General features: G+C 42.0%; 1 protein-coding gene across 9 annotated transcripts in view; it reads left to right on the forward strand.

The window, feature by feature from the left end:
- Positions 1–24,793, forward strand: part of BNC2 (basonuclin zinc finger protein 2) — a 419,967-nt gene that overhangs the window by 111,160 nt on the left and 284,014 nt on the right. For 5 of the 9 annotated variants that reach the window (XR_014520626.1, XM_083482229.1, XM_083482224.1 and 2 more), the window contains exons 1-2: positions 13,716–14,767; positions 15,499–15,699. The exons of 1 other annotated variant lie outside the window; for it this stretch is intronic. Coding sequence is in view for 7 of the 8 variants with exons in the window: in XM_083482229.1 (XP_083338355.1) it covers positions 14,591–14,767; positions 15,499–15,699 (378 nt within the window). In the remaining variant the exon portion in view is untranslated. Of the gene's footprint in view, positions 1–13,715; positions 14,768–15,498; positions 15,700–24,793 lie in introns of those variants that run through there. 3 more of the 9 variants (XM_083482225.1, XM_083482226.1, XM_083482223.1) reach the window with 2 other exon arrangements.

Genomic DNA, 24,793 nt, shown 5'->3' on the forward strand with positions numbered 1-24,793 from the left:
TGAGGCACTTCTTTCAAAGGTAGGACTCATTACATGTATAGATTTTAATTATTCTGAGATTGCTCCTCTTAAGTTGGCATCTTAGGGTTGTACAGTTATATTTCAAACAAATAGAAATAGATTGCGATTTCCCTACTCCTTTTAAAAAGTGTGAGGCTCTTGTTAATTACAGCAAGAAGATGCTTGCTGCACCAAGAAAGGCAAGGAACGATGTTCAGCAGATTGCCAGACAATGTGCCAATGACTACTGGCTAAAGCTGCATCAGGGTGCTCAACTTGCTGCTGGAAGTTCTCACAAAATGTACAAATGCATGAAGAAAGTACCTTTGGACTTTGGGCTGCATTGCTGAAAACCTTGTCCGCGGAGATCATCACAGACTGCAGCAAGCAGATGAAGCAATGGGCAGAGCACTATCAAGAACTGTACTTGCGGGAAAACATGGTCTTCGACACGGCAAGAGTATTGTTAGCCCAGAAATGGAAGCAAGAAGAAATTCCTACGAAAGAAGAATGGTAGATGAAAATAATGGACTAGGCAGAATTGGACAAAATGACAGGAAGGATTCGAAACCTGCGGGACCAGAGATTTGCAGAAGATAGGAAGAAGTATATGAACTATTTGAAGAGCAATTGTAACCAACAAATTACGCTAGTAGGACTACAAGAAGTTTTGTAAGGAGGAATATATGAAGTGCTACAAAGTAGAGAAAGAACAGAGATACTGGTTATGAGTTTTAAATGTAACAGGGAAAATAAGAAATGTCTACTAAGAGATTAGATTGGAAAATTTTCAGACAGGACTGAGGGAAGTAAATTTTTTTTGAATAAGATGTAAAAATATGCTTAATTACTGCTGAAAATGGTATGTTTTTATACACACACACACACACACACACACACACACACACACGGTCTTCGACACAGCAGTTGACAGCATCCAGACTCTGCCTGTCTTGGAAGAGCTGGGTTTCCCTCCTTCCCGCGAAGAGCTGAAGAATGCCATTGACTCTCAAGCATGTGGTAAAGCCCCAGGATGGGCTAGAATCCCAATAGGAGTGCTGAAAGCTGGTCTCAACTCTTTCCGCAATACACATCTCCACAGCACTGTTGGGAAACACGACCTGTACCACAAGACATGCATGACTCCAGCATTGTGACCCTCTCTAAGAACAAAGGTGACCAACCATGAGGATAATAACTACTGTGGAATACCTCTGCTGAACACTGTGAGGAAAGCCTTCGCCCCTGTAGTTCTCAACAGATTACAGTCACTCGCTGACAGGGTCTATCCCTAGTCACAGTGTGGTTTTAGAGCTCAGAGGTCGACAGTCGGCATGGTTTTCTTTTTCTTTTTCTGAATTTTTTTTATTTGATTTTATAAGTGTCGAGTTACAACAATACAAAATGCATATTCATATTTAGAGATTTTTCAAAATCTCTAGACTTCCCACGTTCCCCTCCGTGGGTCCTATTATAAACCTTTTCAACTGCATATTATTTCATCATACGAATTTTATGTCTCTCCATTTTGTCCATAATATCTTCTACATTACAAGTGTTGTTGCAATCCTGCTAATGTTTTCATCTGCTTACAGTGGTCTCTTAAGTAAATTATATTTTTTTCCCATTCTTTATTGAAGTTTTTGTCTTCTTGGTTCCTGAGCCTTCCAGTCAGTTTTGCCATTTCGGCATAGTCCAACAGCTTAATTTGCCATTCTTCTCTGGTAGGGACTTTGTCTTCTTTCCATCTCTGGGCTAGTAACATCTGTCTGACTGTCGCTGCGTACATGAAAAGTCTTTTCTGCTCCTTTGGGATCTAATTCCTAATAGAAAAGCTTCTGGTTTTTTTTTTTAAAAAAAAACATTATTTTAAACATATTTTTCCAATTCATTATACATCATTTCCAAGAATGCTTTTATTACCTTACACGTCCATCACATATGGTAAAAGTTACCTTCTTTTTCTTTATCAGTCTGCATGATTTTCTCACTATTCTAGCTGCAGGAGACCTGATGAAGGCCTTTTACGTTGTCAGCCCAAAATGACTCTTCACACTGCTCAGCAAGATAGGATTGTCCACCTAAGCTCCGCAATAGGATTGTGTCCTTCCATGAGAACATGTGCAGCACTGGCCAATATGACTGCTCATCCTCAGACCCCTTCCCCATAAAGAGCCGTGTGAAACAAGACTGTGTTTTTGCCCCAACTCTCTTTGGCATATGTCTTCAGTGGAACAGTGTGTTGTTTCATTCAAGGGAGCGGTGGGGTGGGGTGTCTGTTGAACCTCACACAACTCCATGCCAAGACAAAAGTATGGAGGGTTCTAACCCACAACACGTTGTTTGCAGGTGAGCCATCTGTTAAGGCCACTCATGCCATCTGAGGTCCAGTGCCAAGGGCCTTCTGGCAGCTCCCTCACTGCAAGAAGCAAAGCTACAGGGAACCAGGTAGAGGGCCTTCTCGGTAGTGGCGCCCGCCCTGTGGAACGCCCTTTCATCAGATGTCAAGGAGATAAACAACTATCTGACATTTAGAAGACATCTGAAGGCAGCCCTGTTCAGGAAAGTTTTTTAATGTGTGACTTTTTAATGTATTTTTAATCTTTGTTGGAAGCCACCCAGAGTGGCTGGGGAGACTCAGCCAGATGGGCGGGGTACAAATAAAATTTATTTATTTATTTATTTATTTATTTATTTATTTATTTATTTATTTATTTATTATCTCTGCCCCCCCCCTAGCCCCACACTTGATTCAGGCAAGACAGGTATTGTTGGTTAGCAGGATAGGTGGCATAGATTTATGGGTGTATAGTGTATACTAGATGTGATTTACTCCCCTTGAAAGATCAGGATAGGGCTGCTCCTAGACCTGCCTCTGCTCTTGGATATTTAAGTGGCAGTGATGGCCAGGAGCACTTTTGTACAGCTTTGTTTCCCTGCTGTGCCCTTTCTTGCAAAAGGCAAATGTTTCCCTTGTCACTGATGTTCATGGGCACCCTGTGAGCTTCATAACTGCGAACAGTTGAAAGCTCTTTGCTTTTTTTAAAGGAAGTGTTAGGGGGCAAAGTGTGCGCAGGGCAAAGAAAACAGGTTTTGGAAGGGTGTGCTTTTTTAGTGGAGAAGTGGCTGTTCCAAATATCTGCAACCCTGTGACAGATGGGCATGAAGTGCCTGGGGTAGGAGTTTAGAATAAAAAAGCAGCCAGTAGGGGAAGAGTTAAGCTTGTGAACATGCACTCAGGGCATCTGTGAGCATGCACTTGTGAGCATGCACTCAGGGCATGCAGCCATCAGAGTTTTATGACATTTACAGGTACTGTAATTTGTTCCTTGTCAGGGGTGGGCAGAATGCAAGGTGGGATCTACTGGGTTATTCACAGTAGACCAGAAAGGGTTTCTGACTCTTTAATTCTTTAATTCTTTAGCATCAAAAGCAGCAGCAGCAGCAACAACAACAAAGTCTGTCACAGGGTTGCAGATATTTGGATCATCAGGAGGTTTGGGCTGGGTGTTCATCAGTATGCGGATGATACCCAGCTCTACCTCTTTTTTAAATCAGAACCAGTGAAGGCGGTGAAGGTCCTGTGTGAGTGTCTGGAGGCGGTTGGAAGATGGATGGCGGCTAACAGATTGAGGTTGAATCCTGACAAGACAGAAGTACTGTTTTTGGGGGACAGGAGGCGGGCAGGTGTGGAGGATTCCCTGGTCCTGAATGGGGTAACTGTGCCCCTGAAGGACCAGGTGCGCAGCCTGGGAGTCATTTTGGACTCACAGCTGTCCATGGAGGCACAGGTCAAATCTGTGTTCAGGGCAGCTGTTTACCAGCTCCATCTGGTACGTAGGCTGAGACCCTATCTGCCTGCGGACTGTCTCGCCAGAGTGGTGCATGCTCTGGTTATCTCCCGCTTGGACTACTGCAATGAGCTCTACGTGGGGCTACCTTTGAAGGTGACTCGGAAACTACAACTAATCCAGAACGCGGCAGCTAGACTGGTGACTGGGGGCGGCCGCCGGGACCATATAACACCGGTCTTGAAAGACCTACATTGGCTCCCAGTACGTTTCCGAGCAAAATTCAAAGTGTTGGTGCTGACCTTTAAAGCCCTAAACGGCCTTGGTCCAGTATACCTGAAGGAGCATCTCCACCCCCATCATTCTGCCCGGACGCTGAGGTCCAGCGCCGAGGGCCTTCTGGCGGTTCCCTCATTGCGAGAAGCAAAGCTACAGGGAACCAGGCAGAGGGACTTCTCGGTAGTGGCGCCCGCCCTGTGGAACGCCCTTCCAGCAGATGTCAAAGCGATAAACAACTACCTGACATTCAGAAGACATCTTAAGGCAGCCCTGTTCAGGGAAGTTTTTAACATGTGATATTTTACTGTATTTTTGGTTTTTATGGAAGCCGCCCAGAGTGGCTGGGGAGGCCCAGCCAGATGGGCGGGATATAAATAATAAATTATTATTATTATTATTATTATTATTATTATTATTATTATTATTATATTTACAGTGGTACCTCGGGTTACATACGCTTCAGGTTACAGATGCTTCAGGTTACAGACTCTGCTAACCCAGAAATAGTACCTTGGGTTAAGAACTTTGCTTCAGGATGAGACCAGAAATCACATGGCGGCAGTGCAGCAGCAGTGGGAGGCCCATCTCAGGTTAAGAACAGTTTCAGGTCAAGAACGGACCTCCAGAACGAATTAAGTACGTAACCAGAGGTACCACTGTATTTATTCTTTCAGTTGGACCATTTGAACTGTAGTTACACTTTTAAGTACAAATCTACAACAGAATAAGTCATTCCTGGTGCATGCATGCAGTGGCGGAGCAAGCCGATTGGGCATCTGGGGCGGCACGCGTGTCCTGCACCCAGGAGTGGGGCATGCTCCGTGGGGCGTCAGTCTGCCCGCCTGCCTCCTCCTCCTCAGCTGCCCTACAGCTGAGGTGAAGGCGGTGGGCGGACCGTTTGGGGCAGCACGGAGCCTGAAGGTGCCCAAGCCACCACGTCACTCCCAGGAGAGACGCATAGCTCGGGTGCGCTGAGGCCCCGCGGTGAGTGCCGCCCGCCATTTTGTCACCCCCCCTCAGTTGTGACACCCAGCGTGGCCCACCCCCATCATACCCCCTTTCTCCGCCCCTGCATGCATGGCTTATGGGGTAAAGTAAATAATTCATTCAGTCCCTAGGCCACTCCTTTGTGTCTGATTCCACACCTCCTTGCCGCTATTTCGCACCTTGCTGTGGTTAGTGGATTCAGGGTACTTAGTGCAAAAGAAAATTCCCAAAGTGTAGACCCCACAAGCCTGAAATTCTCCTGAGCCTGCTTCATAGATCTGGCAGAGATGGGAACATTCTCAATCTCTTAACCACTGTTGTGTGTTCTTTCCCCCAGCTTATCATTACTCATTTCCTTTTTAGAACTCGCCATGATAGGCCTGAACATATTGGGCACAGTGAGATGCAAAGCAGAGTTTGAATGAAACCACAATTAGGAAATAAATCAGGAATGTTTTTCCAGATTCCTCCATATGAAGGCTGTAATAGTTCCATATTCCCTTGTTCATTTATTAAAACACAAAAGATTTAAAAACCTATGGATGAAATGTTTTGGAATACTTAGTATTTGAATATAAGCTATTAAAACATGTGTAATTATTGGGAATAAATTTTCTTATAGATGCTTTTTTATATAGATAAATTATGAGTCAGTATCTTCCAACTTACTAAAACCCAAGTCGAAGAAATATTTTATCACAGAAAAGAAGCAAGCTGCCAATGTTTTAGGGTTGTTGTTTTTTTTGTTTGGTAATATGTGGAAAGTTAGCAGCATTATCTGTTTGGTGTATGGTTTCCTGTATGGATTTTTCTCCCTTTTTTCCACTTAAGACATCTGTTAGCATTTCATAGTCTAACAGATGTCGCAGAGCGATTCCTTTACTTACATTCTTGGGGGAAGAAAGTGCTGTTTGCTCTATTGAAATGCCACCTCTGAACTATTGTCACCGTGCCAGCTTTGTGTAATTTTCAAATATTATTTCCCTTGCCTTGGTAAAGGCTCACAGTACCTATCTTAGAGCCCATAAACACATGTGGCTGTTAGTGAGATTTGTGGCTGGGGAAAGGCAGAAACAGAACAAGGGTTTTAAAGCCTAGCTGTGATGCTTTGTAATCTTAACAGAAACAGCAACTAATGGTTCTGGGCTAGCCTAGGTCCATCTCACAATTAAGTTGGGATTTTATCCTTTGAAGGGACAAGCCTGCTTGAAATATGGGCAGTGAAAAGAAGAGTACTACGGTGGCAGAAATCTGTCCCCACCAACAGTCTAGCTGCAGCATTTTACGCCAGCTTGATTTTCCAGGCCCAAGAGTTGCCCAGCACAGAGTGCATTGTAATTATGGAGTCTTGAGGTCACCCGTGCAGGGAATCACTGTGGCCTGATAGGGTTGCCATAGGTCCTCTTATTCCAGGACATGTCCTCTTTTTCATGGGTAGAGTTGTCATTTGTTGTTGTTTAGTTGTTTAGTCGTGTCCGACTCTTCATGACCCCATGGACCAGAGCACGCCAGGCGCTCCTGTCTTCCACTGCCTCCCGCAGTTTGGTCAGACTTATGTTTGTAGCTTCGAGTTGTCATAGAAGGCGGCAAATGTGTCCTCTTTTTAGAAGATGGCTACCCTACCATGCTATCTTTGTTGGAGAGTGGCTGTAACTGGTGTGCAAGTCATAGTTGGTGTACCAGCTATAGGTAGTAGAAAGCCTCAGTGGCTAGGGTTGCCATTGGAGCCTCCAGTGACTAAAAAATATGGCTTAATCACAGAAGGAACAGGTTCATAGTTTGGGCAATCTTCTGGAGCCAAACTCCCATCTAGACACATCATTCCCAAAACCCCAATATATTAAGGGCTGGCAGCAGCTCTGAGGCGAAATGGAATAACCATGCCCAAGCTTGATGAATCATAGAATCTTAGAATTGTAGAGTTGGAAGGGACCACGAGGGTCATCTAGCCCAACCCCCTGCCATGCTCGAACCCATGACCCTGAGATTAAAAGTCTCATCCTCTTCCAACTGAGCTATCATGTTTGAACTCTTTGTAAAAGCTCATGCTTTTAGCCCACTCTTCATCACAAGAGATCCCAGGGTGGGATACAGTACAGTGGTACCTCGGGTTAAGTACTTAATTCGTTCCGGAGGTCTGTTCTTAACGTGAAACTGTTCTTAACCTGAAGCACCACTTTAGCTAATGGAGCCTCCCGCTGCTGCCGCCGCCGCGCTGCTGGAGGACGATTTCTGTTCTCATCCTGAAGCAAAGTTCTTAACCCGAGGTAATATTTCTGGGTTAGTGGAGTCTGTAACCTGAAGCGTATGTAACCTGAGGTACCACTGTACCTCAATTTGCAAATAACACCCACCAGTAAAGGTAAAGTTAAAGGGACCCCTGACCATTAGGTCCAGTCGTGACCAACTCTGGGGTTGCGGCGCTCATCTCGCTTTATTGGCCGAGGGAGCCGGCGTACAACTTCCGGGTCATGTGGCCAGCATGACTAAGCCACTTCTGGCAAACCAGAGCAGCGCACGGAAACACTGTTTACCTTCCCGCTGGAGTGGTACCTATTTATCTACTTGCGCTTTGACGTGCTTTCGAACTGCTAAGTTGGCAGGAACAGGGACCGAGTAACAGGAGCTCACCCTGTTGCGGGGATTCGAACTGTCGATCTTCTGATCGGCAAGTCCTAGGCTCTGTGGTTTAACCCACAGTGCCACCCGTGTCCCTAACATCCACCAGTACGATACTATAAAAAAAGAGAGCAGATGAACATAGAACTAAAGAAACCTAAACCATTCCTTCCTGCTGCCTGCTATCAACAGCATCCTGCAAATGCCAGAGAGTGGATAAAAAATGTTTACATGTCCATATCAACCAGAATCAAAAGAATAGTATTCTCCGCATTTGCTAAAATGCGTCTTTCTATTTTGCTGAACCGGTTCCAGGCATACACTTAAGACACCCTCTAAAAAGTTATCTAAGTTTGGCTATGTGGACACAAGGAAGGGCTGATTGTCATGCGGTGTGAAGGACGCATTTTGTTGTTTTGGCAAGAACAGGGACAGTTTTGTCCTCACAGGCCATTAGATGAATACCAAAGCGTGTCACATGAAAAACTACTGATCTTTAACCCAGCAATCTATTTAACCAAGCCTAGAAAATGAATAGTGAATAAGGGAAGAGCAAAGGCCAGTTTACTGTCATTACAGATTATAGAATCTGTTAACAGCTGCAGCAAACTGAACTCTGGGAATTACAGGTACTGTACAGTAAGTCAATGGAGCGAACGGAATACTTAACAAACACATATAGCTAGAAAGACATATACTGGACTATATGTGTGCCCTATATCTTCTAGTTCATCCAAATATATTTTCCACTAGCAAACAGAAGTGTTTTTAATGCATGGCTATGTTACTGGGTGCTGCTAAAAACCTGACATTTGTTGCTTAGTCATTGTGGGAGATTAATAATAATAATAATAATAATAATAATAATAATAATAATTTTATTATTTGTACCCTGCCCACCTGACTATGGGTTGCCCCCAGTCTACTGTTCAGTACTCTAGGAGTTGTCTTGTGGTGTATGAAACAGGTGAGAGCTGCCCTCAAGGGTTTTCGAGTAAGATGCCACAAATATGACATGCAACTCTGTTTCTCTATTCCATGCACTGAAGGGGGTTGGACTAGATGACCTCTGGGGTCCCTTCCAACTCTACAGTTCTATGATTCTATTCCACCTGAATCAGGAAAGGTGGGTCAGGCATTAGACCGTTTCCTGGAGGTGGTGATGGACTGGATGTGGAGCCAATAAATAGGAACAGAATGCTGGAAAGACAGAGGTGTTGTGTGTCTGAGTTCTTGAGTTTGGGAGGTGGAAAATGTCATGTCCTCAGCTGAGTTGCACTCCCCTAGAAGGAACAGATCTCTAGCTTTGGGGTGAGGGGTTCCTGGATTCAGCATTGCCAATGGAGGCACAGGTGTCTCTGTAACTAGGAATGCATTTTTCCAGCTTCGGCTGGTTTGCCAGTTATGGCCCCTTTTGTACAGAGATAACGTGGTGCTGGAGGAGACTCTTGAGAGTCCCATGGACTGCAAGAAGATCAAACTTATCCATTCTGAAGGAAATCAGCCCTGAGTGCTCACCGGAAGGACAGATCCTGAAGCTCCAATACTTCGGCTACCTCATGAGAAAAGAAGACTCCCTGGAAAAAAAACCCTGATGTTGGGAGAGATGGAGGGCACAAGGAGAAGGGGATGACAGAGGACGAGATGGTTGGACAGTGTTCTCAAAGCTACCAACATGAGTTTGACCAAATTGTGGGAGGCAGTGGAAGACAGGAGTGCCTGGCGTGCTCTGGTCCATGGGGTCACGAAGAGTAGGACACGACTAAACAACTCAACAACAACAACAACAACAACAACAACAACAACATGGGCTTGGTACTCCCTGCTCTGGTTACTTCCAGAAGGGTTTATATAGCAATGTGCTCTATGCAATGCTGCCCTTAAAGATGAGATTGAAACTTTTAACTGCTCCAAAATGCAAGATGACTGGCTGGGGTCAGAGGAGGTTTTTGGTGCCACCAATACAGTGCTGTAGAATGGAGCGTGAGAAGTGGTGGGAGGGCACCAAATTTTAGCGTCACACAAGGCGCTGCCAGAACCGAGAGCCCAAAGCTCACCGCTGCTGGGGTTTCCCTTCAGAACTGAAATAATCTCTGTTTTGAAACAGCTGCACTGGTTGGCAGTTCATTTCGGGGGCCCCATTCAAGTGCTGGTCTTAAAAGCTTAAGACTCCCTGGGGAGCAACTCTGCCAAAACTGAGAAGCAAGGGGCAGCGCAAAGGGGAAAGGGTGGCTGGGTGGGGAGGACAAGAGCAAACCAGGCACCCCACTGGGGTGTCTGAGGAGAAAATGGGGGAACGGGGGGGAGAAATCCAGCTCCGTCAGCGGTGGCTGCATTTCGCCCCCGTCCCCCTCAGGCTCACTCCCCGCTCGCTCTCTTGCCTGCCCACCTCCATGCATGGAGGAATGGAAGTGTGGGCTCCCCAGCCCCATTCTCAGCACCATCTCGCTTGTTCCTAGACAAAGGGAAGGCCCTGCAAAACAGGGCTGCTATGCCCAATAGCAATTTGAGGGTTCCAGATCGGTTGCCATCCCCACCTGCTCCCTCTTGCCCCCCCCCCGCTCTCTGCCCATCAGCCACAGCCTTTTGTTTCTCCCCCCTCGTCCTGCTCTTTCTAGCCATGCCCACAATGGCCTTCAGGCAGGTACAGGGGTACCTCGGTTTAAGAACAGTCCGGTTTAAGAACAATTTGGTTTACAAACTCCGCAAAACCGGAAGTAGTGTTCCGGTTTGCGAACTTTGCCTCGGTCTAAGAACAGAATCCAAATGGTGGAAGGGCACCGGCTGTGGGAGGCCTCATTAGGGAAAGCACGCCTCAGTTTAAGAATGGTTTTGGTTTAAGAACGGACTTCCAGAATGGATTAAGTTCATAAACCAAGGTACCACTGTACTGACACCTTTCTTCCTAGGAAAAAAAACACTGAGGGTATGTAATAAAATTATTTAGATTTTTGTGCTTTGCACTTCAACAGATTTTTTTTTTGCCTGCTGCACAAAAAATTGTGAGCCTGCTACATTTTTGGTTTCCCATCTCTTATGTAAAGGCCCTTAAACTTTGTCCATGAGTGTGTGAGACAAAGGCTTGGTTTAGTAATGTTCAGAATGTTAACATTCCAAATGTAAAAACACAGGGTCTCGCTGAAATATCCTTCCCCCATCAAACTGCTTCTCAGGATACTTCTCCGTGTTTAGTTAATACAGGCATTCATTGTGATCTCCTAGATGTTAGGAAAACAAATATTGTAAGGATCAGTAACATTCTAAAATGATCAGTTGTGGGTATTCATGCTTCTAGGAAAACAGCATTCTGTCTTATGCTGCTGGCTGTATTGCATGGTCTCCCCACAGTCTTGTTAGTGCATCCTAACTGAAATGAACCCCCCCCCAAAAAAAACTAATTGGATCTCATTGAATGTACATGTACAGTACAGTTATATGCATGTAAGATACAAACAAAATCTGCAATTATTTTCCTGATTAATAGCTGAAGTATAGGACAAAACCTCCATATACTTTTAAATCCTTTTAAACAAATGCTTTACTGAATTTTAAAAGTAGTTACATGTTACACATATTGACATCCAGGAACTGACAAAATGGAGACAAAAATGAACTAATATTTGAGCAGATGTAATATTTTAAATATTGTAAAAAGGATTGTATTTAAAGATATGAATCAAAGAATTGTGACAATGAATGGAAGTTTCTTGGGGGTGGGGGGAAAGAACACCATTGTGCCACATAAGACTTTAATCCAGAGCTTTCCAAACTTTTCATGCTGGTGACACACTTTCTAGACATGCATCATTTCACGACACAGCAATTCAGTTTTAACTAGCAAACCGGAGGTTAAACTTACCCCTTATAAGAGCGTTTGTGCGACACACTCGCACACAGCAGCCGGCACACTAATGTGTCGCGACACACAGTTTGGAAAGCTCTGCTGTAATCTTATCCAGAGGTATTTTCATTGAGCATCAGCACGGTTATACAATCGAAAAATATGGTGTTACAAACAAACAGTATGGACAGTGCTTTTATTATGCTTTACTGAATATGGTAAAACACTTAATACAAAGAGCTAGTCTTTAAGTCTTTCAGAAAGCTAAGTGGAAATCTGTTAAAGTATAACATGGCCCATAGCATTTCACTCAGAATCTTGTGACACTAAATGCATTGTCCGTGCTGTTAGTTTGTAGCATTTTGTGATTACTGGTGGTATAGTTGGGGGGGACGACTGTTGTCCAGTGAGTTAATACACAGTTACCTAGGTTTGTTGAGACAGTCTCTTGGGGGTGGCGGGGAATTCACTCTGCTTGCACCAAGGGAAGTGGGATAATTAATTTCAAAGGGAAATATTAGCATCAGGGATTGGACTTTGAGAATATTATTTGAAAACAACCTAATGTGTCAGTTTTTGCAAGATTAAAGGCCACTCAAATGTTACAAATTCCTATACAGAAAGGATTTCCATAGATGAATTAGCAGGCAACCTATATATGAATCATTACATGCATGTATTTTGGTGCATTTACACACACTTAGGGGACACAGGACACCCCGTCCATATGTAGTGAAATCTATCCTTGTGTTGTTCTCACATCTGAACACCCACATGTGGGTTCCGTATGAAATGCTGTTTGTGTTGGAATTTGCGAACATTTGAAATATACCTAAGGCAAGGTGCCATAATGTCGTGCAGCCTGGTCTTGTACGTTTTTACTTGGAAGTAAGAGCTCTGTGGAGCTTCCTCTAAAGTGGGTTTCGGTGCAGTTTTTTGCGTTAGCACTGCAGGGGGTTGCAGTTACCCCTTAAGTGCTTTTTAGCCTGCGTATTGTTCTGCAAAGACATCTGGTAGGTGCTCCTTCTATTAGGAACTATTTACTGCTTTAATAGGAATGTACTTAGTGGTACGGAAGGTTGCAATGTTTTATTCCGTTGGTTTGTATTAGCAGTCATTTCCCCCACCCTCCCCTTGCCGATTCAGTTGCATGCCATAATGTGGCCACTACATGATAGGCTTATTGGATGCCATGTTCTACAGCTGTTGAGGTTCTCTCCCCCCCCCTCCATCTTTGTTAGGTAGAATTTTAGGCTGCTGCCCAGGAAGACCAGATTTGGATGTATTAGCTAGTCAGCCTAATAACCCTGTACAGACTGTATCGATTTTCTAGGAGAGAGTTTATGAACTAAATAAACTTGGAGTTGGTGTCTTAATAAACTGCTTCTCTCAGACTGTCACATTTAGTTACAGAGCTGCGCAGTTTGGTTGGTGCGGGGGTTTGGGGGGGGGAGAGAAGGCTAATTCTGTTACAGATTGTTCACAGCAGGGTCTCCAAATTAGCCCTTTGTTTTGTAATGCCACCTTGCTTGGGCTCGCTTTGAGCACATTTCTCAGTTTTACCCTAATGAGTTGCAACACTGATAATGTGGCTGATGATCTTTCATTGATTTCACTATCACTTGCTTGTCTGGTAATTGATCCGTTGCTGAGCCTCTAGTTAATTATATCGGCTTTGACATGGCCCAGTCCACGGGGAATTTCAAGTCTTGCAGAATAACAGTTTTAATAAAAGAGTCTATTACTGCAGGTGCTTGCTGCTGCATGCCACTTGGTTTTTGTGTGCGTGGGCTTTTTCCTCCCTCCCCCTTTCTCTCCCTGGGAGTGGAGAGGACTGCAGGACAGGAGTAAGGGGGGGGGGAGAGGAAAGGGAGAGGTGGGGAGACAGCGCACAAGAGATGCAGAGAGGAGGAAACTGGCTACTGACATTCTCCTTAAGCCTCCCACAAATAACAGCCATTAGTGGGAAGGTCAGGAGCTGAGCAGGCAGCTCGACTAAGGCACTGAGTACCACTTCAGAAAGCAAGAGGCTAGCAAATTTTAGAGGGAGTTTAAGTGGGTAATAGCTGGCTCTAAAGGTACAGCCACTGTTGGCACAATTGACTCATAGGGGCTGTTTTCTCTCCCCCCCTTCTTCTTCTTCCTCCTCCCCTCCTCGTTCCATGCAACAAGAATATTTTTATTGACCACAGGTGGACTTAATATATTTTAAGGCAACAGTTCTTTGGGCTCTTGTTTTTGTTTCTCAGATATTGAATTTGCAGCTTTTGAGACTGGTTTTTGTGTGCGTGCGTGTGCTTAATGGTGGTGAACTGGAGGGAAGTTTAACAGAAAAGCTTTCAGGAGATGCCAGGATCTAAAGGGGAAGACACATTTGTGTCAACATAGCGTTTGCTTTCTCATCTTTCCTCATTGCACACTAATGACACATGGCTGCCACTGAAGCTTTCTTGTGATTCTTTTGTTGTTTTGTGAGAGAGTGAGGTTTATTGTTGTTCTCCAGTTAAGGGAGAGCTTGCGAGAGTGGTACATTTGTCCTCTCAATTTGTAGATTTTATTAGAAGATGAATGTTCCTTACACATTAAGTTGAGAAAAACTGGACTCTTCTCCCCCATTTCTTTTAACCTGACTTGGTGTTGGGGTGGTTGTTGATTTTTTTATGAGAGGGCATGAATTTTGTTTTACATTTTTGAAGTTGCAGTGTTTATGTAATCCATGTAGGTGTTCTCTCCCTCTCGCTCCTCCCTCCGGTTTTTCCTCATAGGAGACCAAAGTACGTAACAGTACTGGGAAAATGCAAAGTGCATTGTTCTAAATAGAGCTTGGTTTTTAAAAAGTAGTTGGTGGCAGTGGCTTTCGGTTTTTCATTGTATCTAGCCTATGTTAACAATCTTTACGCTGGTGGCAATCCTAAAAGGAAATGCTGCGGTTTGTTTTGTTTTTCTGGATAGAGTTGCCTTTTTATTTTGTTCATTTCACCCACTCCCTTTTGTGATCTGAAAAGTTATTGTATATTCCTCATCCAAGAACTTTAGGTTTTTTAAAAAATAAATAAATCAACTTTTGATCTTTATGGAAAAGAGAGAAGACACTTCTCCTTCCCCCGACTCCTGCTCCTTGAGGCATTTTAGGCAATTAACAGGGGAAAACAAAGATGTGAGAGATGAAACATGCATGCAGTTCTTTCCTAGTTTTCTTTTTAAAAGAAGTTGGAGATCGTCTTATTTCATCCCACCCCCTTCTTTTTTGGTAAGAGCTTTTTTTTATCGTTTATAAAAAAATTGGGGGGCTGGGGCTGTTGCAAAAGTGGCCACATAAAGAAGTAGCTATATTTTAAAAGCAGCCAGGCCAACTTCTGCTGCGTGGTGGTTCTGCATGCTATTGTCTAAATAAGTGAGCAATTGGTTGTCCCTCTGCTCTCTTGCCTTCCCTTCTCCTGTTAGGAGGTTTACAGTCTGTGTTTAATAGGCAAGTGTCAGCAATTACATGCTGTTCTTGACAGCATTGTTGAAGGAAAACAGGGGAAAGGGCCACAGCTTGTTCTTCTGAATTCACTCTGATCAGCATACTACTTAGAGTGTGTGTGCATGTGTATGCTAAGGCTGCGAGGGGGCTATTGCAGTAATGTCATTTCGTGCCTGACAGTGGAACGGTGCAGTTGACTCTCTCTCTTGCTCTGCTATCCAATGACATCCAGTGGCTAAAGAGCATGAGGCTGATGGTTGGGTTTCCTCAGTGCTGCATGCACACCTGACAGGCAGCTGTTAAACCCAAGCAAGGGCGAGCTTGGGGAGTCACAGTGTATGCATAAATGATAGGGGTATCTGTGCAGAAGGTGCGAAAGAAGCTCTGGCCCCCCTCCCCAAAGCTCTCCCCCCCCTGCTTCCCAAATGGAAGGCACAGTGCAGCTAGCTTAACTACACTACACTCCTGCTACTGACTGCCAAGAGGCTCAAAAAAAATCCACCTTCACTTTTCAGTCAGAAGAGGCAGAAGTGGATGTGAGAGACAGAGACACTCAGAGAGACACAGAACGAAAGAGGGCAAGAGACTTGACTTTGAGAGACTCCTGTGCTGACAACTCCATGCAGTTCGGAACAAGGACAGCAACGGCCGAATCTGGTTTCATGGGGACATGGCAGAACGCTGACACTAACCTCTTGTTCAGAATGTCCCAGCAGGTACGTTACTTTTTTTCTCTTTTCTTTTTCTTTACTTTTAATGTCTCACACACGTTGAAGTGAATGTCTGTCTCAGTTTGTTGCTTGCCGGGTTGTGTGTTTCATTTTGCAATTTTACTTTCCACCCCCACCAACTCGTCTTGTCTGCGCTTTTGTTTTAATTTTAACACTGCACAGTTTCTGTAGTGTCATAACTAAGTAATTTGAATGTTCGTGCTTACTTCACTACATCCCCATGGGCAACTAAAAAAAAAAAGGAGTAAAGAGAGAGAAAGAGAGAACAAAAATAAGACATGCTTTAAAATAAAAGTCCTTCTCTCTCCACACCCCCTTTAAAGTTTTCTGAACAGATCATTAACTCCATGGTTAATATTTCTTGCCTTTTGTTTTCCTTTGTTTTCTTTTCCTTTCCCCCTTCCTTCCATTTTTCTCTCTCCCCCCTCTTTTTTAAATAATAACAATACTAACAACAATAATTAATAATAATAATAATAATAATAATAATAATAATAATGAAGTTACCATAGTATCCCAGCAAAAAGTCTTTTCTTTCTTTCTTTCATTCCTCTCTTCCCACCCCACGGAATATGTAAGACCTCATATCAAAACTGATACTAAACTTGGGAGAGGGGGGTGCTTAATTGAGTTCAGGTGGCAGAAAACAGCCTTATGCAGACCTAAGGGGGAAAGAGAGGGAGAGAGAGAGAGTTCAGTTGTGCTGGAATTGCTGGCAGCCCATAGCTGAGGGTCCTTAGATGAGACAGTTTCAGTTGCTGGTCTCTCTCCCTCCCTCTGCGCCCCCCCCCCCCAAATACTCTCACACACATACTGTTTCTGCAGAGAGCTGTGTCTTGGCGTCCTCCCCAGAGCAGTCCCTTCACCGGGGGCCGCGTTTAAGGCAGCCTGGTATGGCGGTTCTGACGGGAAAGCTAAACCGTTGCTGCAAGGCCAGTAATAACTGATAATTAATCACAGGGGCTGCTGTTGTCTCTGTATCATGTACTCGGTGATACGCACCCCCAGCCTGATGTGGCTACTCTTTCACAACTGTTTGACTCTTCTGCATGAAATTGCACACACACACACACACAATTGAAGGGATGAAAAAGAAACTTTCAACTTGGACTGGACTCAAGCAGAGGGGGGATGGAGGTTTAAAACTAGAGACTTTTTAAAAAAATATAAAAATGCATATGTTAGGGCTTCCCCCAATTTTGTATTTTTGTTTTTTTAAGGAGTTGCCTTTTTGGGGGGGGAAACAATTTTTTTTTCATATGATAAGAAGCTGAAGCGACAAAAAGTTGTGACATAAGTTGTAGTGCTTTGGCGAGCCCGTTTTCTTTTCAGGGTTTGTTTTTGTTGTTTTTTATGAATGAATTCCATTGACGCAAAAGCGCTGTCATTTCTAGAGTAGTTGTGGCTGAGGATATATAACTGGCTGTTGGTAATGTAAAGAAAAGATCGTTTGCTTGGTAATCATTAGGAAAGAAATACACACACTCTCTCTCACACACACACAGGCTCACATGGAGGCAAGTTTATAGCGTACAACAGTTGTGTACAGAAAAGATTTTAAAACAGCGTGTCTCTCTCTATAGGCTGCCTGCATTCAAATAAGGTATATTTAGATCTATCCTGTAGAGGGACCCTTATTACAACTGATAACAGCTTACTATTGAGAAATATAATCAACACAAGCCAAATGAGGAACTCCTTATATGCTGTTCCTTATTCTTAATCAGTGAAAAAGACCTAGAGCCCAGTTTGAAAGAATAGCATTTCATATCTTCTGTTCTGGACACCAATATATGCTTTGATTGTTATAGTAGACTGCCTCTGCATGTGACATTTCCTGCATTTAGGTGTTTTTGCATTCATTTTAAAGCAAGGAAATTGACAGCCATCCTAAACTTAACCTGTCGTTCTATTTTCAGTACCTTCAAATGTATTCAGGTATAGTAGCTTGGGATGAAAGCCGCCTTCCCTCTTTGGCAATAAAAGAGTTAATTCAACTAGTGCCAGATAATGATCAATGGATAGATAGATCACTGTTGAACCACATACATCGTGTTAGATTGCACTTGAGTGTTTGACTCCCCCCCACCCCCACCCCGAGTTAGACATTTATTCGTTTTGGGGAGTACTGGAAAAAGTGCTTGATGTTAGGATGCAGAAATTTAAGAGGAGGACATCACGTTCCAGAGGACTGGGCAAAAAATTGTTGGTGGGCAAAAGCAAGCCCATCCACAACTCAGCTGTTACTTCTCTATTGTTGTTAATTGTGCTAATGCATGAGGATCTTAAAATGGTTGGTTATCTTCCCCCCTTCCCCCCCCCAAAAAAATTACTGGACACATATGGCCATGTTTATTTTTCTGAGACTGTGTTGGGAAAAGAATAATCATCTCGTACATGGCTAAATGTTTGGCAGATGCAGGCACAGTAGTTTTGTAAAGGTGGTAATGATGAACATATTTATTTTGAAAGTGTGCACTATTTCTCCATGTCCTTGGTGGTTAGAATGCTGCTGTCTGCTTAAAACATTCCACCCAGAGTTTTGTATTTCTACCCCCCCCCACACACACTCCATTTCTTTTTCTTTTAAGAGGGTAAGTTAATTCCACTTGCAAAGTATAACAGCTTTAACTTTTTATTGACTTGCTAAATCTCTTAGATATGTTTACTTATGCAGCCTGCACATGACAGCCGTTTACTAGGGCACCTAAAAATATGCCTGATAGCTACCAGTGTTAAGATTTCCCCTCCCTTGAAAGCATTATGCATGGGTCTATTAACACACACACACACCCTTATCTATTTGTTACAGTTATGGTTTTAGGACTTCTGCAAACTATTTTGTCTATATTATTATTGTTATTTTAATATCCATACATTTGAGGGTAACTTTTGTTTCTTGTTCAAAAGTAGAAACAGTTGGTACAGAAGATGCTTATATTGCAATAAAAGTTTGGCATCATTTAAAGAAATGATTAGTGAGACATTTGGGCTTGTCGGAATATTTCATTCTACATGTAAAAAAGGATTATTATTACTATGCAATCAAATGCTTGCTTAGGTTAGAATTAAATGGTACTTTTAACTTCAGGTGGATTTGTGATACAGTGACGGAAAGCCAATACCTGTACAGAGGGTACGTAGTTTAAAACCTTAGTTTATACTATGCTAAGCCTTTTCTGAGGGTGCGGTGGTGAAAAAATAATTGTTATAAATGCCACAGGTAATCAAAGCAAGTTTTTATGTGCCATCAAATCATATTTGCATCTCCATTTACTTGTTGTGAGTTTTGATTCAATGTTTGCATGGTTTTGTTTTTTGTTTTAAAAAAGCCCTTTGTTATGAGACAATTATGCATGGTACCCAAAAGAGTGTTCAGTTTTAGAGGAGAGTAGCAAATTATATCCCCAGTTACCTTTTCTGAAAAGGCTGCTTAACCATTTATCGGTTCTAGTTTTGTACCTCTAAACACACACATACACCCCCCGTTTATGAATCCTTTGAAAGGAACCATTCCTGATACGTATACATAAATAATTGCTGATAACTTCAAAGAAGGTAAATCTCAACTTTTTAAAGAGAGTTCTTCTTTGGGTCACTTTGATCAGTGACAGGTCGAGAATGACCAGAAACCTTTGGCTTCTTTTTCTTACTAATCTGGCAAGAGAAACCACGGTCGAGTTCAGAGAGTGTGCGTACATTCACAGACAGAAATGCTTGACCCCCTTTCCCAGTTTGCAGGAGGCTGCGTAAAGCCAGAAAAGGCCTGCTTTGATTGATAAAATAAAAATAGAAGGCTTTTCTGAATTTTCTGCTTTTGTAGATGTTTTGTGCCATTGTCAGAATAAGAAATGTCACTCTCTTCCTTCCAGTTTACCTTAAGGGCTGTGATGCTCTAAAATACTTTTAAGCAATGAGTCCATAAGAGCAAAAGAAGCAGTAACGCACAGTGACACAAAATGCCAGAGATGAGCAAAAGCATGCCTTATATTTCCTGTTTCATGTGCAAAGGAAATCTCCCTCTCTTGAAGGTATCTCCCTCTCTTCAGCCAGTTAAAGAGCAATATTAGGATTACGCATGCATCTGCAAACCATTATACAGTAATTTAACATTCACCCAGTGATGTAACAAAATTAACAACATAATTTCATTGTATAACTGTATCTTATTAAAGGACAACTGTCTGACATTCTCATACACTTGCCTTATTTAACTTCCTGCAAATATTATTAGTAGTGACAATTTTTCTATTGTGCATTTGATTCTCTCATTAGCACGATGTCATAGTTATCACTAGAGAAATCATTTCCTAGATAGGTGAGGGGAAAGCCAAGGCAAACTAAAAATCAGATCAATCTACTTGCTTTAATAGGGATACATCTGTCCATCAGAGGGGATATTTTGTGTGTGTTTGTGTGTCAGTGTATTGGGGAAAGGTTTATAAAAGCTTCTTTATTTGGCTCGGATAAAATGCTACCTATTCTAAGATTTAAAATACGTGAACTACCACGTATAAATTTTTGTAGAAATGGCTTGATTAAAAATCAAGCACTAAGCATAGCATTTAAATTGTGCTCGTGTGCTGCTGTTTGATTGCCCATGAGCGAGAAAGATGCACATGCCCTTTATTGAATAGGTACTTAAAATAAGAAACGTGGGTACGTCTAACTATGGATCACACACGTTGAATGGAGAAAAGTGGTTTAGGATTTCTTTACATCATAAAAGCATTCCCCCCCCTTTTGTTTCCTCTAAAGAGCACCTAAATTTTATTTGTTTAATTGCAATACGTTGCTACAAATGACAGCATGTGATACGTCCCATACACAGGTTTACTGTCAAAAGCCGTCTGGCAAACTGCATCTTAGCAGGAGAAGCTCCTAGCAAAAGATGTGAGTGGTGTCTTTTTATTTTTGCATCCTCAGCAGTTGCACGATTTGGTATTTAGTTTTCCCTTCCACAATGTTGCAAGTCGATTTGCCATGCTTGTTCCTTTTGCTCAAAGGTATCTGTAACAACACAAACTGTTGTTTGATTGTAAAATATAAATGCCACACGGTGTGTGTGTGTGTGTGTGTGTGTGTATAGGGGTGGGGATGCACGCTGAATTTAGAAGTTAGTTCATGATAAGTTATAGAAAAAGTTTTTATAGACTTGGCATTGGAACAGCATCTGATTCCATTTCAACTATTACCTGGGCATATCAATATCCTTTGCAGCATGAAAGTGGCTAAACTAGTTTATTTACGGAACATGCCCCCTTCAAATTAATATAGGAATAAAAATACCCCCAAATGTTCCTTGTTTTAAAGGAAACCAGGTGAAATTTCATATCTCCAGAATTGTAATTTTTCTGTGCTTTCAGCTACAGTTCTGTGTGTATGAGCTGGAGAGACCCCTATTCTCATATATCACTTGCATTCAAGTCCCTGTGCTTTCATTAGTGCTTACTTGTTAGAAATGTGCTCAAGAAGTGGCACATCTACTACTACTAGACGTTTTTAGATGTGGTGTATCGTTACATTTTTCATTTTAGCCTCTTACACGCATGCACGTAGGTTGTGAATCTATAAAATACAGCATGTGTACTCTCATAGCTCTTTGTATGTGGTGTGTGTATATCAGACACTCCTGTCCTAATATTTTGTTTCAGAGTAAATCCTGCTGATTTCATTTAGGTTTATCTGCAAGGAATGGGTTAGAAGAAAGTTTATCTAATACATACAGGTGTTTATGAGTTTTGTTTCATTGTGAGTATGATGCCATAGTTTTCTGTTGGTGTTGTCTGGAAGGGCTTTTTTCTGTGTTATATGTTGGATGGAATGTTAATATTTTATATTATTATTTCTTTTTTGTGGTATAATGTATGCCTATGCTTTCCAATGTAAGTCACTCAGAGACCTTATAGGCTGCAAGCAACTAATTATTATTAATAATAATAATAATAATCCTATATTCTATTTTTTTAAAAAAAGATATAACCGTGCGCACACACACATTTTTAAGTAATGTATTTTGGACTGGTTTCTGTGAAATACAGGGTTGAGAGGATGTGTGTGTGTGTGTGTGTGTGTGCGTGTGTGTGTGTGTGTGAGAGAGAGAGAGAGAGAGAGAGAGAGAGAGAGAGAGAGAGAGATTTTCCCTCTAACTTCAGACCCACTTTTCACATAGGAAACGTGTGAAGTTACACGGAAACCTACTTTGTTGATCTAGATGTTATTATGCTGAATGGTGAATAAGGAAATCAGCATGTCATTGTAAATGCAAACTCCAGCTGCTAAGCTTAAAATGGTTAATTTTCTGTGCCTCATTCAGATTAACACAGTTAATTCACAGGCATATGATATTGATATATATATATATATATATATATATATATATATATATATATATATGAGCAGCGTGGTCTCCTGATTCAAGGTTGGCTTGCCTTGACTCTTAACCCTAGTTAATTAGATGCTGAGCAAAGCATCTGAGATGTTGGGGCAAAAGTGAGTTGGTCACAGCAGAGACAAGATTGCAGGGATAGCAGTGATAGTGAAAGAATTCACATGCACCAGGTCATTGTGACACTGTAAGCAATTGCAAAGGAACAGTCTGTTAACTGATACAGAGCTGGCGTCATAAGTTAGAAACAAAACACACGCACACACAAAAAAGCTTCATTGAATTGTCTCCCATTCACCACTAATATTCAGTGTATGTGACGAGACTTTCTTCATCTGTCTAATTTTCATTCTTGTGGTCCAGTAGACCTTCCTTCACAGCTTAGAGATTTTCAGAACTCTGGGCTTCAAATGTGCTCAGGAGTTTTGTTAGTTTTTCATGGCAGAGAAGGAAGGGGGGTGAATAGGAAAATAGAGACTCAGAACTAAGCCCCCTCTTTACATTTTTGGATTTTAGTGCCAAAGCAATAACCTGAAATTCACAAGCTCATTATTGTAAAAGGTTTAATTTTCACTAGCCATTTTGCAAGTCCTTGGAGTTAAGAGTATGTACAGGAAAGAATCACACCAAATATTATTTTAGGTTTTTCCCTTTCTTTCTACTGAAACTCCTCAATAGAAAGTCAGCTGCTAATTCATCACATTTTTCCAGGACTTTCAGAATGACAGATCTTGTTCTAGGCATAGAAAATATTAAATGTTAATAGAAACTTAAAATGATTCTGAAGGGGAGTATCTCAAAAGAAGACTTTAACTAATGGGGAATAATGTGTTTCTTTCTAGCTTAGCATAGATCACATTGGAAAGCTCCTCTACTTTCTGCTACCACTGGTGGTGTCAATTATGGGCCATCTATTATTGCTTTTATAGGATACCACATTTATGAATGGGGATTGCCATACAGTTTATCGGATCCTATATTCTACCATACGACTAACATGCATTGAAGAGAAACGGCCACAGTGTTAAAATTAGCACTGTGCTTCTAGGGGAAGAAATAATGACTGATAAAACACATACAGTTGTTTTAATTGAAAAACATAAAATGCAACATCACGAGAAGGTAAATTTACTACACTGCTTCTTACCTGCATAAAAGCACTGCCACAAATAACCTCATTGCTTACATGAAGTCTGTCTGTCTATCTCTTTGTGTCTACGTCTGTCTATTGCAGAATTTGTGTGAATGTTTATTGGTGTTTTCGTTTGTTTGCTTGTTTCATATTATCTGCCCATGATTGGTGCTCCAGGATTAACTAAGAAGCAGCTAATTTGATGTATAAATTTTTAATATGCATAAATCAATATATCACTACAACTTATATCACACATCGTGGTGTGGTTTTGTGTGTGCCCCATTGGAATTGGTGAACGGTGGTTAATTTTGGGTCTGTCGTGGAGGGCCGTTCAAAGTGAGAGGGAATGCTATCAGAGAAGTTCGTTTCCTTCGTTTGCTTTGAGTATGCCTGTGTTTCAACTATTTTTAAGCAGCTTTTGGGGAAAATAAAGCGAAGTGGCTTTTGTAAGCTGAATAAGAGTGACTTGTGTCACAATGATTTCCCCCTTCCCTAGTTGTCATATGTTTGTTTGCCAAACCTGAACCTCTTTAAATTTATTTCCGTGGGAGATATTTCCATGACATGCCAATCCAGCAGAACGTTGCTCACCTTTAGTGTGCTTTGCTGCCTCACTGAATTCAATGGGGCTTCCTTCTGGGTTAAACCATGCACAGAATCAGGCTGAAATTCTTCCAAAAACCAGTGGAAATTAAGCACACTTGCAGCTTTCCCCTCCACATAGCACTTTGTGCTGTAAGTGAGCATTGTTAATGCTGCATAGTGGTGAAGGTGAATAAAATGTGGATTCTACACAGTATAGGTTTAAAGAGAACTGAAAAGTCTCTCTCCTTTTTCTCTTTTTTTGGGGGGGGGCAATGAATATTTAAACACTTATAACAACGGAAGCTCTAACTTGGAATATCTATTTTGAGAAAATAGGACCTGTGACAAGGAGTTGATTTTTTAAAATAAAAAAAGTAGATACTCTCATGCGCCATGCACATTGTGCACAGAACATGAGGTTGAGCCCTGCAGGAAGCAAATAAAACCGCCCTCTGTCCACAAGATCACCAAGTCTTTTTTTTGTCCATTACTGTGCTTTGTTTTAATATTTCACAATCGGAGGCTTAAAACTATACATTCCTTCTGAAAAAGAACTGAAGGAGTGAAAACATTCTAGTGCAGCCTGATGCACCCAATGGATAGCATGCACCTTAATTTTATTGTATTACAGATCGCAATCAGTTTGTGGTTTCATTTATTGAGGCCATAACTTGTTCCTGATTCTTAGCGCTCCTCTCCAAATTTTGAGATGTTTACAGTTATAACATGGGAATTCGTTGGCACTCCTAAAACCAGAATAGCATAGGCAGCTCGCTTACCAAATCAGAAAAAAATAGGGTATCATATGTTTCCTGATTACCTGAACTCAGGCAAATCCCATTTATGATTCTGTATCATTGTATCAGGTAAATGTCAAGAGATTTAAAGGAGCACAGTAGTGGATGAAATGGCAATTTGGGTGTCAGCCACTGAAAATCTACCTTTTGCCTTATATTATTTGCACAGTGCCC

This window comes from Podarcis liolepis (assembly GCF_965112155.1).
Source record: "Podarcis liolepis genome assembly, chromosome: 17".
In the NCBI taxonomy this organism is placed as follows: Eukaryota; Metazoa; Chordata; class Lepidosauria; order Squamata; family Lacertidae; genus Podarcis; species Podarcis liolepis.